A 15137-nucleotide genomic window follows, 5' to 3' on the forward strand; every position below is an offset into this window, starting at 1 on the left:
CGTTAGCATAGGAGACATGAAAATTGAAGGAGAACATAGATACAAATAAATTTGTACAGGTCAAATCAGCATGGCAGGATACTGATTGTACATCTATAATAATTAAAAGGAAGAAAAAAAGGGAAGAGTTGACTCCTGAGGCTTCAAGTCCAGAGGGTTAAATAAAATGGTGATCTTGTGAACAGAAATCATGAAATGAAAGATAGGATCTGATTAGAACTGGGGAGTTAAAAAAGAAAATGGTGAGTTTGGTGTGGTAGTTGATTTTGAAGGTCATGGAAATGGGTGTCTTTTATTCATTTGATGTTGATCACTGGCAATATGGTGCAGATATTAATCCCAGCCTTCAATTATTAATTAACACCAGCAGGAAGCAGGGTTTAATCCCCGGGTTGTGAAGATCCCCTGAATAAGGGTATGGTTGCTGCTGCTTAGCTGCTTCAGTCATGTCTGACTCTGTGCGACCCTGTTGCCTGCCAGGCTCCTCTGTCCATGGGATTCTCTAGGCAAGAGTACTAGAGTGGATCGCCATGCCCTACTCCAGGGGATCTTCCCGACCCAGGGATAGAACCTGGGTCTCCTGCATTGTAGGCAGAGTCTTTACCACTGAGCCACCAGGAAAGCCCAAGAGTATGGCTACCCACTCCAGTATTCGTGCCTGGAGAATTCCATGGACTGAGGTGCCATTCCATGGGGTTGCAAAGAGTTGGACATGACTGAGTGACTAACACTTTCACTTTCTGGTTTATTTTATCTGAAATCTTATGTAAGACTCAAATGAAAGAATGCATACAAGTGCTTGAGGAAAGATAGCATATGAAAAAGCTTGTCTTTAAGAGGTGGATAATGGAAGACGTGAAGGAAAGAGAAAATGATCAAGAATGATGGTGGGCAGATCAATTGAGTTTATCTAGTAGGACAGTCTATGAAAGAGAGTCAGAAAGGCAGAAGGAACAATATGGTCAAATTCAAAGATATTAGAATATGTTAAGAACTGAATCAGACTCTTGTGTTCTTCAAATAACAGTTTCACAATTGCAAGAAGAGAATAGAGCAGAAACCAAGTTTTAAAAGAATGGAAGTAGGGTGGCTCAGTACAAAAATATAGGCAACTTGTAGAGTATTCTCTGATGTGCATGTGCTCAGTCATGTCCAACTCTTTGTGGCCCAATAGATTATAACCCACCAGCTCCTCTATCCATGGGATTTCCCAGGCGAAAATACGGGAATGGGTTGCCATTTCTTCCTCCATGGGATCTTCCTGACCCATGGACCAAACCTGCGTCTCCCGTGTTTCCTTCTTTGGCAGGTGGATTTGTTACTTTTAAGCCACCTAAGAAACCCTATATTCTCTGATAATGAGAAAACACGCATGGGCAATAAAATCAAATTGATTTTGGCCAAGTCAATTAACTTCTCTAGATTTTGCTGTTGGTTTCCACTTCCATAGTAGAAATTATGATACTTTATAAATCATTGAGGAAGGTATCAATGAGGTGGCCTCAACTCCCTTATGGAATGTGCATTTTTTTTTAATGGGCATCTCTCCTGCTAATATTTGTCTTCAATTTGGAAGGTACAGGATAGAAGACATCATGGTAAACCTTTAGGTAGTTCTCTTTTTCTCAGTTGACACATCCACAGAAGATTGTTTTTTCACTGCAGGTGCTTTAACATTTAACTTTTGAGTGAATGTCCCATCCCACTAGAACATTTTGTTTTTGTGTTTAAGCTGTCCTCTGACATTGTGGTAGTCGAGGTGTAGTTTGGCCATTGTGGCCAGTTGTCTTTGTGGCCGGTGCCATTGGAATACAGAATGTACTCTCTGCAAATAAGAATATATCATGTATCCTCTTGAAAACAAGTGCCCTGAAAAGCTATCTCAATATGAAGGTGTATTTATTCCTCTCTAGCCAAGCAATTCTAAGGACCTGCATGTTCCCACCACCGCCTGCCTCTGTGGAGTCAGAGTTTACTTGGGAAATGTGTCACCATTTTAAGGACACCATTAATCACCATTTTGATTAAATGCCCTCTGCTTGGCAGCAAAGCAATTGGCTGAAGAGCAGGGCTCCACACTACCCTTCTACCCTGATTCCAACACCCCCATGTGGTTCCTGTCTCCTTGGAGGCCTTGAAAACTGCGTGTACAACTGGCTTCATGTAGAGGCATCACAGTTCACCAACACAGTGATCCTCTACTCACACATCAACCCATGACCATCACAGCGCAGGTGGAAATGTTTGGGTCCACTGGTTCCTACTATGTCCTCAGAACTCTAGTTTTAGAGCCATTAGGTAATTCAGAAATCAGTTCAAACTGAAGCACAGATGTTGATTTTGTTTATAAAGTATCACTGCTCTTCAAAACTCGGTTTCCATGATGCTCTTTGGTGTATTTTTGACCAAAGATTGTGATTTAAAAAATCATTAAGAATTGTAATTTAAGAATTCCCAGAAATTGTCCTCAACAGTTGTTCAGTCTGTTTTTGAAGAGTTTGACTCCATTTTAATCTCAATTTTTGCATGGCTCTTTCTCCAGAAAGGTATCTTTTATTAATCACTTCCTTTAAATGCTGTATCCAGGGCTGGAGATCAGCAATAACTTATTAGACAGAAACCAGATATTTTAACTTTTGGTATTCAAAATAGCATTTAGGTTAAAATTTTCTAATTAGAGTTCATAAAATAATGACTCGCATTTCATACTTTTTGTCATTTGAATCTTTCTTTGAGAAAGAGATCTTGCTATGGTATAAGTCAAATTTTAGCTTTCCCGAAGTTTTCACTGTCATTTACAAAGGTTGAATTCTTTATAAGATGGAATACTACTACTTAAGAAGGCACTAATATTGTCACACAGCCATTATTTTACAGTCATTGACAACACACTCACTAAGGGGGTACACAGCATTAATTATTTCATAGTATGTTCATAATCAAAGATCATGGTGTATATGTTACATTATCATAATTTTCTAATTAATTTATTCTTTATGCACGTTTATACATGTTCCAATTGCATTTCATTAACTCATAGTTTTCTTGTAAGTTTGTACTTTCTTTCCATGTTCAAGGAATCTCTTTAATTCAATTTCTCTGTTTCTCCTCATACAGTCTGGCAGCCAGATATGCAACTCAGTCTAATCACAGTGGAATTGCAACCAGTCAAAAAAAGCCTACTAGGTCAGTTAATATCTCTAATTTATTGCTTATTAGTGATAATAAAGTAAATGCCCAGTGATATTTTGTCCTATCATTCTAAATTTTTTTCCAAAAATGACATACTTCTGGATGAAAAGGTTAGAGTACTGAATTTTTCCAAGTAGATGTCCACATGACTTCTTGAGGATGAGCTTGTTGTGTTAAATTATGAAATGGATCTTGAGTTCCTCTAATTTAGTTTTGTTATACATAGTGCTATGACTGGGCTAAAATCTAGGTTCTAGGCTTAGAGAAAATCAAGGAAAAAATTACTTTGAAGACCCTCTTCTTTCTAGAAGTAAAACTTTCTGGAAGTAAAACAAGATTATGATTGCTTTTTGAAATGGCCTTGCATTGATAATTGCACATTGTGAAGCAGCCCTGAGACATATTGGAAGATTTTTGGGGGGCAGTTAGCACCAGGTCAGCCTGGGTCATTCTTTTATCTTTAGCACTTTAAATTTTTTTCTTCTTTATGAAATGCGTATTTTAAAGTCAGTGTAGTATAATAAATGACAGTGCAGTACATACTGTTTGGAAAATCAATAGTATATAAAATGTGTGACAGTTGATCTTTTTTTAATGTTAATGATGGCACAGCTAAGTGAGGCCACAGCAAATGTGTTTTGCCCCCTGAGTAAGGTGTAGTTATTTGTGCCACCTCACTCACTGGGAGAGTGTCTCACTGGTGATTAACCAGTCACTACTCAATAATGAGTCATATTATGCAGTGTTTGACCACAAGGACCGCTGATGGTGCCTTGACATGAAATATTTTCCCCTTGCCTTGGTTTTCTAACTTATGCTCATTTCCATAGTGATTAAACAGATTCTGAATAGGCAAATTGAGAGGGTATTTAATGAAAAATCAGAAGAAATGAGATAAATTAGGATATGGAAAGAACAGAGATCTACCATGTTCAGTAAGCATTTTTTATTACTACTTCTAAGATTTATGAATGTAAAATGTATTTTAAGTACTTTTTCAATTTAATAGAACATCTCTCTCTCTTTTTTTTTTTTTGGCTTCATTCTCATTTCTCTTTTTATTACTTTGATGAATGATCTGGAGCTCTGGCTGACTGTCAAATTAGGGTAATGAGAAGAGCAAATGGATTTTTTAATTTGTTTTAATTTGTTCTTCTGAGAACTAAAGATCACTTGGCTCCATGGGTCACAGTCAAGATTAAAATGCAACTTAATTGCTTTCTAGAAACACATCAAGTTTCATTGCAATCAGGGCAAATTTTGTAACAAAATCTGTTTATAAATGTGATTTTGGACTGAACTTTCTAAGTCTGTGGCTGAGTCTACAGGACTAGTTCTCATTTTTATTGTGATTGGGACATTCAGCCAAATTAATTAATTGAGTTCTTTCTACACAGTGCAATCCCTGGTCTCCAAAATTCCTGGTGTCTGTGGTTATTGTGCTAGACTTACACATCCTGCAGATCCATTTGAGCAGAAGTTAAATGCTGGAGTCATTTGGAAAAGATTCTAATCTTATTATGACACAACCTCTAATTAGCAAAATAGCTGAAGGAACTATTAACAGCCATATGTATTTAAACTCCAAAATACAGTCAACATTTTGAAGCTATTAACTATTCCAAGATATCAGCATTTCTGTTTTCAGGCTGGCTTGTGTGTGTTTTCCTGATGTACTTCCTTTTTGCTATACCTGTTACTATTTTAAAACATTTATAGTATACATTTAAGAGTTTGATTTCCTAATGATCTGTGGAGATAGTATGTCAGGTAGTGTAATAAGGTGAGTTAAATTTTGAATATGGTAGCACATGATTGTGAAATTGTAATATATTGGGTACCAGTATAACAGATATAAACATTCTTTTACTTTAAACCTTTTCTAAAGGATAACAGTTTAAAAAAATAAATTGCTACCTTTATAAGTTCTAGATTATTTTTCTTATTTTTCTCTTAAAATAGTTTTTAGAGCAGTACACAGTGACATTCTCATGGTGGCAGCAAAAACTAGCAGATGCTGGCAGTGCTCAGCGTCATGTTTCAAAATGTGTCTAGAATACCAATGCCCGTTCTTAATTTCTAGTTTTATGTGGATTGTTTATTATAAATATGCAATATACACTAAATAAAATATTGTAATTGCATAGTTTAGGCACGATCCTTGAAATAACTGAATACTTGAAATTTTAATATGGGAACTGTTTAAACAGTGAAATAAATGATCCAAACTGGCTTTTAATTATAGTTCAAGTAAAACAACTTAAGTACGTTAACTCCTGTCAAGCTTTCCCTAATTTTAAGATAGTCTACATTATTTCCTCATGTCTTGTCCTTCATATAAGAAGAGCTGAAGCAACTATCCCTATGCGTGCATTTTGAATTGTCATTCTACTAACAGATTTTTTTTTTATGAGACTTGCATCTTTTTTGTCATATGGCCTGTGTAGTTATTAGCCACACTTGTGGGGTAACCAAGTAAAGTCCAGGTCTTTACTTTTGGCAAGCAAGTGAAAGTTTTTATGTGAGACAGGTGGGTCCAATATGAACAAACTCATGACCCTGGTTTCCACACCATGTTTTAGAGTAATTAACTAGCTCAGATATTCAGTAAGTGTTTGCTCTATGCAGTTTATTATGTAACTTTATTCTTCTTGTTATTAACATACAAGTTCATTTAAAATACAGCCACCTAAGATAAAAACAAATGTCCCATACATTGAAAAAATCTTAACAATAATTGCAGGCAGCTGCTTAATATCCTGAGAACATAATATTATTATTTCCCTTGCTTTTCATATAATTGTTACAGCCCCTTTAAGCAAAGTTGTATTCATCACGCATGTGATAAGCATGAGTTTTTAGTTAGAATTACTTTATTTCTAATTGTCCTACATTTTTAATATACTTTGGAGGCAGATTACATCATATGAAACAAGACTTTTCTGGTGATTCTCAAATGTTGTATTTAGCAATTTGTCACTTAAACCAACAATTTTTGCTGAACTCCATAAATTATGATTTTCCCATTAACCCTTCCCTACCCAGAACCTCCTCTTCTCTTTTTGTAATGTACAATAATGATGTAATTTTTCTTGTACTATTTCAGGCTTCCAGGTCCCTCTAGGGTGCCAGCTGCAGGCAACAGCAGCAAGGTCCAGGGAGCCTCCAATTTAAATAGGAGAAGTCAGAGCTTTAACAGCATTGATAAAAACAAGCCTCCAAATTATGCAAATGGAAATGAAAAAGGTAAGTGTTCTCCCCTTACATCATAAAGGCACACGTGTAACCTATGAGCCTCGTAAATTACATGCTAAATCTAGCGTGTAAGCGGTGTTACAGCATTTGGAGTGGAAATGTTATCAGTGGAATTTCTTATGTTTTCTAAGTGCATCCTCTTGCATTCCAGCTTTCTTCAGGACCTTTCTTATCTGGAGAATATTTTAAGGAAATGTAGTCATTTATATTAAAGCAGTTAGTGATATCCCCATGTTTAAAATCTGTTTCTCAAAGATTTCCTCCTGGATGCATGTAAATACCATTTTCTTTTGTCTTCTCATGTTTTGTGAACGTTTATTCTGAAGTCATGAACCTGTATAAAATGTCTTTGAATCCTTAGTTTTAGTTAACTAAATTAATTAAGTGCCCTAAGTGTTTGAGGAAATTGAGTTTGAAGCAATCAGAATTTAAGACATAATTATGAAGGATATTTAGTCTTTGGAAGCAGCAGGACAGATGAATATTATGACCTTAATTTTTCCTTTAAGAGACAAATTATTCAGGTTTGTTTTACTTTCTTGAAAGGGTATGTAATAGAAATATTCAACCACATACTAATCAGGAAGAAAGGACACAGAAGTGTGTTAAAGGCAGATTATATATTAACTATATGATACACAGTTCTCTGTAGTGTGCTCAGCGTGTGTTTAAAGAGGCCCTGGCTTGATGCATATCCCTGGGGAGCATGCATCCAAGTGGGAAGATGTGCAATTTACATCTAAACCATAAGAAAACCAAGAACCTCTGCTGTTGGAAGCACTGTGACCCTGGAGGGACTAGGCATGTTGCAAGATTTTGAGGTAGTGTTTTCTAATCAATAAAACTTCTCTTTGTAGTATTTAACTCTTCATGCAACAGGAAATTCAATAGTGACGTGACAAGTATGCTTAGTGGTAGAACAGCTGACATGTTTAGTTTGACTAATTCAACCAGGTCAAAAGTTTTTTGACTCTGATTAGAACATTTCCGATTGTTTCATATGGATGATCTGATGAGACTTCTTTTACTCAGAATTGACAGGGGTGATCTATGAATTATACACTTTATTGAAAATTTCTTACCCATTAAAACACAACCGGCCAGACTCTAAACCCCTATAAACAAAGCAGTGTAATATCCCTAGTTCTTGAGTTAAATGGAAAAAGAAGAAAATAGTATGTATTTGGAAGTTAGGATTTTGTCTTTAAACAATAAGATCTTTGATTTGAGAACCTAAGAAGTATTTCTGAAGAATTATACTTCTCCTGGACAATAATTTCTTATCACAAAAATATCTCCCCCTCGTTTTGTGACTTTTCTAAAAAGTGTCAAAGGCCTTTATGTGCTGTGAAATTCAAAGGGAAAGTAAACAGGCTTAGACCATATATGCCAAGTGGAATGCTCAGGTGTCCAATTTAGCTACATGATACTACAGTTACATAATATTTTTGTAAGAAATGACTAGTAACATTGGCAAAGAAACATAGAAATGCTTTAGATGACCTAACACTTTGATATAACAATGTATTTTTTCTGTCATTTAAAAGTGAAATACTTCTTAAATTTCTGGTATCTAAAAGTAAAAATCCAAAGATAGCCAAATACTCCTATTTTTCCATAGCCATTCAGCCTCTCTAAAAAGTAGCAGTATTTACAATAACCACAAGATGGAGACAGATGACATACATTATGTGGTTTTTGACCATAAGCAGATTTCCTCAGGTCAGTCTCAAGAGCAAAAGTTTTCCTGGTGAATTATATCCATTACTTTTAATTCCAACAAAGTAAAATTCCAAAACCTTTAAAGTGGATGATATCACACTCACAAATATTTATATTAAATGTAGGTATTAAATGGTCAATAATAAAGCTTAAATTGTATTATATAAAACAGGGCTTTCCTCATAGCTCAGTTGGTAAAGAATCCACCTGCAATGCAGGAGACCCTGGTTCGATTCCTGGGTTGGAAAGATCCACTGGAGAAGGGATATGCTATCCATTCCAGTATTCTTGGACTTCCCTAGTGGCTCAGCTGGTAAAGAATCCACCTGCAATGTGGGAGACCTGGGTTTGATCCCTAGGTTGGGAAGATCCCCTGGAGAAGGGAAAGGATACCCACTCCAGTATTCTGGCCTGGAGAATTTGTTTTATACATTATGTGGCATTTTCTATTAACATGGAGATGCAACTTCATGTCAGTACTTACAATCTCATTTTTAAATTAATCATTGTATCATGCTATTTTCTATTGCCAAATGTGTGTGCGTGCTATCATCAGTTGTGCTCAACTCTGTGCAACCCTATAGACTGTAGCCCACCAGGAGTTTCTCCAGGCAAGAGTTGGGATTCTCCAGGCAAGAATACTGGAGTGGGTTGCCATGCCTTTGTCCAGGGAATCTCGCTAATCCAGGGATTGAACCTGTGTCTCTTAGGCCTGCTGCATTGGCAGGCAGGTTCTTTTCCACTAGTGCTACCTGGGAAGACATATTGCCAAAATATTATCTTAAACTATAGAGCAAACAAAGCAAATATAAACATCATGTATGAAACAGTTCATAATTTATCCTTTAGACTGTTCCTGTGGTACATCTTTTTGGATAAGAATGTATTACACCTTTTTGACATGGAGACGTTTTGTGGTAGGATAACATCGAAAAATAGTCTATCAGATAATAAGTTGATCTTTGTGACCAACTAGTTTGCATACATATCCTGGGCATGTCCAAGTAAGGTGAAAGTTAAACAAGATTTTCAAAGATTACAGCATTACAATGACAGAATTCAGAAAGTACTGACTTGAGTATTCTAATTGCCATTTCTTTTTAGTTATTAGAAAGTATAATATTTATGTTTAATAAATATTTTGCTAGAAAAAATAATCACACTATCTGTAATGTGCTCCCTGAATGCTTCTAAAAGAAAAATGTATTTTCTACTTTCCTTAAGTCTTAAATGATGAGTTATTTGAATCAATTGGGGAATCTCTAGAATTTGTAATAGATAGTAAAGACTTATTCACAATTAAAACAGTTTCACTTCTTATTTAAAAACAAAATTTTGAAAGCACAGTAGCTTCTCACACGTTTGGGATGATAAAAATAGCTTATTTGGAATTTTGTGACTTATCTAATAAAGGGAAATCAGTAGCGAATCACAAACCGCACTTCAAATGATACATCTAATATCATCTTAATAATAATACAAACCAAAAATAATGTGCTCCTTTCACCAACTGGATTAAAATATCAGTGAATATGGCTATACATTAATTATCACTTGCAGAGAAGGCTAAATAGAAATATTAAAATAGAAAACAATGCCATCCACCATTCTGTTGAAATGGAATGTAGTAGGGACAAATTTCACAGAACAAACAGTGAAATGAAGACAGCATTGTTTGTAGAGAAGCATTTCTTTGGGGAGTCCAAGTTTCTTCCCTTGATGACGTGCCATTCAGAAACTGACAGTGACTGACATATTCTGACACTAGCATTTAGCAGTTTGCTTGTGAACCCTATAAAGTTACTCTAGACAAATATATGCTTTAAAGAAAAATCAAATACCTATTCAGTGAAAATCAGGGATCCTGTGGGAAAAAAATGCCGTGGTTCATTTGGACATAACATTTTTTATGACTGAAGTAATTTATCTTAATAATTCTTGTTTTATAAAATTGACATGATAAATATGAAAACAGCTTAAGAGTTCAGTGTTATCATGAATGTAAATATTCCTGGCTCTATTTGGAATTCACTTTCTGAACTATGATCCGTGAACGCGTATTACTTGGCAGAGTTTCTTAGCAGAGAGATGTTTTCCTGTGTTGCTAAGTAACGTGCCACAGCAGCACAGAGCATGCTCCTGTCTCTCTTGTTTCTCCCATGTGATTCTCACATGGCACCTGCACACCTCCGAAAGAGATTTGTTTTCTGTTTTCCTAGATTCTAATGAAGCAGCTTCTGGTGTGGAGGTGTTTTCTTTCACTTACATTCAATATAGATTTAGTAGACTTGACATAGAGAATTCAGCAAAATTGATTTTTTTAAAACTATAGGTTTAATGTAAATGTTGCATTACTCATGTCTTTTTTAAAATACAGTTATCTGGTTCTTAAGTATTTTTAAAAATTACTCTGAAATTACTATAAGACAAAAAATGAACTCTTTTATTTTCTTTCCAATACAATGCAAATATTACTTGTTATGTCCCATTACTGGTGATGTCTTTATGTATTCTGCCAGGACTTTTTGCTTTATTTCCTTAATGATTATTTAAACCTATAATGACAAGATAACTTCAGGTTAATCTTGGGGATTTTTATGAGGTAAAGTAATTAAGTACATAGATCAAGTGATATGATTAAATAGACAATTAAATATGTTGTTTTCTATGTATACATGCTCACATATTGAGGTGTACACATACTATACATGCTTATACATAAATTAGGTATGTTTCAAGAATCTGGTTGGTGAACTGAAGCCTCCCTAAATCTTGCAGTAGCCCACAAAGCCGCACTCTCACCTTACATATGCTACAATATATACACGTGCAGAATGGACAGTGCCTCTTCAATCCATGTAACAGCATTCCATGTTTCTTTTGAGTCATCATAAAACTGATGATTGAGGCATTTTGAAAGCTATCATTTATGGGAGACAGTGTGGTCAGGTAAACCAGGGCCAGTTGATAACAAGCCATATTTAAATCTGAATGCTCCTTTTTTGTAGTGCAAAAGCTTTTAAGTTTCATTAGCTCCCATTTGTTTAGTTTTGCTTTTATTTCCAATATTCTGGGAGGTGGGTCATAGAGGATCTTGCTGTGATTTATGTCGGAGAGTGTTTTGCCTATGTTCTCCTCTAGGAGTTTTATAGTTTCTGGTCTTACATTTAGATCTTTAATCCATTTTGAGTTTATTTTTGTGTATGGTGTCAGAAAGTGTTCTAGTTTCATTCTTTTACAAGTGGTTGACCAGTTTTCCCAGCACCACTTGTTAAAGAGGTTGTCTTTTTTCCATTGTATATCCTTGCCTCCTTTGTCAAAGATAAGGTGTCCATAGGTTCGTGGATTTATCTCTGGGCTTTCTATTCTGTTCCATTGATCTATATTTCTGTCTTTGTGCCAGTACCATACTGTCTTGATGACTGTGGCTTTGTAGTAGAGTCTGAAGTCAGGCAGGTTGATTCCTCCAGTTCCATTCTTCTTTCTCAAGATTACTTTGGCTATTCGAGGTTTTTTGTATTTCCATACAAATTGTGAAATTATTTGTTCTAGTTCTGTGAAAAATACCGTTGGTAGCTTGATAGGGATTGCATTGAATCTATAGATTGCTTTGGGTAGAATAGCCATTTTGACAATATTAATTCTTCCAATCCATGAACACAGTATGTTTCTCCATCTGTTTGTGTCCTCTTTGATTTCTTTCATCAGTGTTTTATAGTTTTCTATGTATAGGTCTTTTGTTTCTTTAGGTAGATATACTCCTAAGTATTTTATTCTTTTTGTTGCAATGGTGAATGGTATTATTTCCTTAATTTCTCTGTCTGTCTTTTCATTGTTAGTATATAGGAATGCAAGGGATTTCTGTGTGTTAATTTTATATCCTGCAACTTTACTATATTCATTGATTAGCTCTAGTAATTTTCTGGTAGAGTCTTTAGGGTTTTCTATGTAGAGGATCATGTCATCTGCAAACAGTGAGAGTTTCACTTCTTCTTTTCCTATCTGGATTCCTTTTACTTCTTTTTCTGCTCTGATTGCTGTGGCCAAAACTGCCAACACTATGTTGAATAGTAGTGGTGAGAGTGGGCACCCTTGTCTTGTTCCTGATTTCAGGGGAAATGCTTTCAATTTTTCACCATTGAGGGTGATGCTTGCTGTGGGTTTGTCATATATAGCTTTTATTATGTTGAGGTATGTTCCTTCTACTCCTGCTTTTTGGAGAGTTTTAACTTTGAAAATGTTCAAAGTATTTTGGTATATTATTATAAAATGAGAATCTAATTATTTACTAAAGGAATTACCATGACTACACTGATCAATCATTTCCTCCCTTCCATAATGATCTGTGATGCTGAATATTTAGTAGGGACCATACATGTCACTGACCACAATGCCTGCTAGACAGTGAATACTTGGAAAAGAGAGGTGCTGTTGTTATTTTTGGTAGTGTTTTTCTTTGTCATTGGACTTCCAAGGTGACTCAGTGGTAAATAACCCACCTGCCAATGCAGAATATGTGGGTTTGATCCCTGGGTTGGGAAGATCTCCTGGAGGAAGATATGGCAATCCACTTCAGTATTCTTGCCTGAAAAATCCCATGGACAGAGGAGCCTGGCGGGGCTACAGTCCATGGGGTGGCAAAGAGTCTGACACGACTGAGCGACTGAGTACACATGCCCTTTGTCATTACTTTGTAAATTGAAGGCTGGTTTGTTTCCATCTGAACAGCACACTACTCAGTGAGGAAGAAGAGATAAATAGCTGAGGGTGTTCCCTTGTCCTTTCCTCAGGCTAGTAGCACTGTTGGCAGCGAGTCTCTAAGCTCTGAAGCTAACCTGCCAAATTTCCCCAGAGAATCATCTTTATCTAAACTTCCCATATGCCTGTTGTGACTGCCACATTTACCTCCGTGTAGTAATTTTAGAACAGATTGGCATTTTTCCCAGGTCATCAAAGTTATCTTTTTGCCATATGAAATAGCTAAAAATTAAATCTGTGAATTTAGCTGTTTTCTGAGCAAGAATTAAAATCTTCTTTAACATCAGCTCAAAAGGATGGTGTCAGTAGGATGTCCCAGGAGATAGTATATGGTTAGCTGAATAGTATCTTCTATGATATCCTCCGCATGTATATTCTCCTCTATTTGTTCAGGAAGAAGGAACCCACACTTCAGGGAGTTATCCAATTGCCTTCACTGTTGTGACAAATATGACTTTCTGGAGAACCGTACTGGCAGAATTTCTGGGTGGGCCACGGACATATGGAAAGAAGAGAGTATCCAAATCTTCCAAATTTTGGAGTCACATAAGCCTGGTTTCCAATTTTGAGTCTCTTTTCTAAATTTTACTATATATATGATTTGGAGCAAGTTGCTTTCTCTGAGCTTCAGTTTTCTCATATATAATAGTAGAAATCATAATTATATTGTAGGTTATTATGAATTTAAACAAGGCATGTCATTAGAGCTCTCGGGGTGATACCATATATCAAAGTATCTAGGAAAAGTAAGCCATTAGTACATAATTGGTTATTGTTTGTAATGGAATTGATGGTGGTGGAGAAGGGGGAGGAAAAGAACAGGAGTGCAAGCACCTTTCTCTTTGGAGATCAGAGACAAGAAACAGTTATAGGCAGAGAGGGGCCCCTGCAAACACAGGCTACAAGTTTTTTGCAGTAATGCCTTTAGATGTGTGATGTACATAGCTGTGCTTTCCCCCGTGCCCAGCTAACCATTCAGAGAAGCGGAGTTAACAGCACTCAGAAATGGAGCTGTGAGACCAGGCTGCTTACTACCGAAGATGTAAATGGCGCAGAGAACAGAATGCGTGGCGGCCCCTACTCTGTCAGAGCTGAAAGGCTGCCATTTCAGTGGCTGTTGTTCTGCGGCCTTTCTTGTGAGGAGTCCAGAGACACTCATTGTTCTGTTCCCTGGATGCACAGTGACCGGTGAATCGTGCTCTTCATGAAACCTGAAGCACTGCGTTGCGACTGTGTTGCGATGGGGGCAGACTGAGAGCTGAGCTCAGAGAAGTGTCTTCTCTGTGTGCACTCCTCTGAGGACAGTTGTGCAGCTGTCGTATGACTGACACTGTGGGCTGGATACAGATGTCATAATTTGGAGTCCCTCCTGCCTCTTTTTCGAGTGTCATGATGTTGAATTTCCCCTCTACTCGAACGGTGATAACAGTCTGTCTGGCCACTAGCAGCACGCTTAAAGAGCATCCTGACTGGTCCTTTTTGACCCTCTCCTCTCATCTTCACCAAAGCTCCCAGGCAGGCAGCAGAGGAACCCCCTGACTTCTTAACCTGGTTGCAGAAACAGAAGATACACACTAAGGATGTGGCTAAAATGATGAAATAAAAGACATTAGGAAAACCTGATAGGCTTCTTTTGTTTTTAGTGATCCCTTGCCACAAATTGCCAAGCATCCGGGGAAAGATTGAAGTTCACAGAGTAAAGAATATTAATGCTGCATAGGTGTGGAAACTTTAATGAATTTAGCTAATTTGGATAATATCATAAGAAATAATTCTTTAAAGCCAATAATTTCAGCAGTTACCATGATTTCCCAATCTTTTCATACTCTATTATTCAAAACATGGTCTGTGACCAGCAGCATTGGCATCACGTGGCAGCTTGTTAGAAATGCAGGATCTCAGGGCCTCCTGCAGATCTGCTAAAGAACAAGTGATGGGCATTCAGTAGGATCCCCAGTGGCTGAAACATACACTGACGTCTGAGACCCTTACATTCCACTCTTAGAATGTCACACTGTACGGCAAAGACAGAGCCTGGGCTCTAGAATCACACGTACTAAGTTGCTTCTGTGGTGTCCGACTCTGTGACGCCATGGACTGTAGCCTGCCAGGCTCCTCTGTCCATCAGATTCTCCAGGCAAGAATACTGGAGCGGGTTGCCATTCTCTTCTCCTGGGGGGTGGGGGGGAGGTCTTGCTAACATAGGGATC

The 15137-nt window shown here is 36.9% G+C and overlaps 1 protein-coding gene across 7 annotated transcripts in view; it reads left to right on the forward strand.

The window, feature by feature from the left end:
* NAV3 (neuron navigator 3) overlaps positions 1-15137 on the forward strand; it is an 883898-nt gene that overhangs the window by 666143 nt on the left and 202618 nt on the right. For 6 of the 7 annotated variants that reach the window (XM_061124990.1, XM_061124999.1, XM_061125026.1 and 3 more), the window contains 2 exons: positions 3118-3186; positions 6299-6438. In XM_061124990.1, coding sequence (XP_060980973.1) covers positions 3118-3186; positions 6299-6438 — 209 coding nt within the window. The remainder of the gene's footprint in view (positions 1-3117; positions 3187-6298; positions 6439-15137) is intronic. The other variant, XM_061125008.1, reaches the window with a different exon arrangement.

Source organism: Dama dama, chromosome 3 (assembly GCF_033118175.1).
Source record: "Dama dama isolate Ldn47 chromosome 3, ASM3311817v1, whole genome shotgun sequence".
Classification (NCBI taxonomy): domain Eukaryota; kingdom Metazoa; phylum Chordata; class Mammalia; order Artiodactyla; family Cervidae; genus Dama; species Dama dama.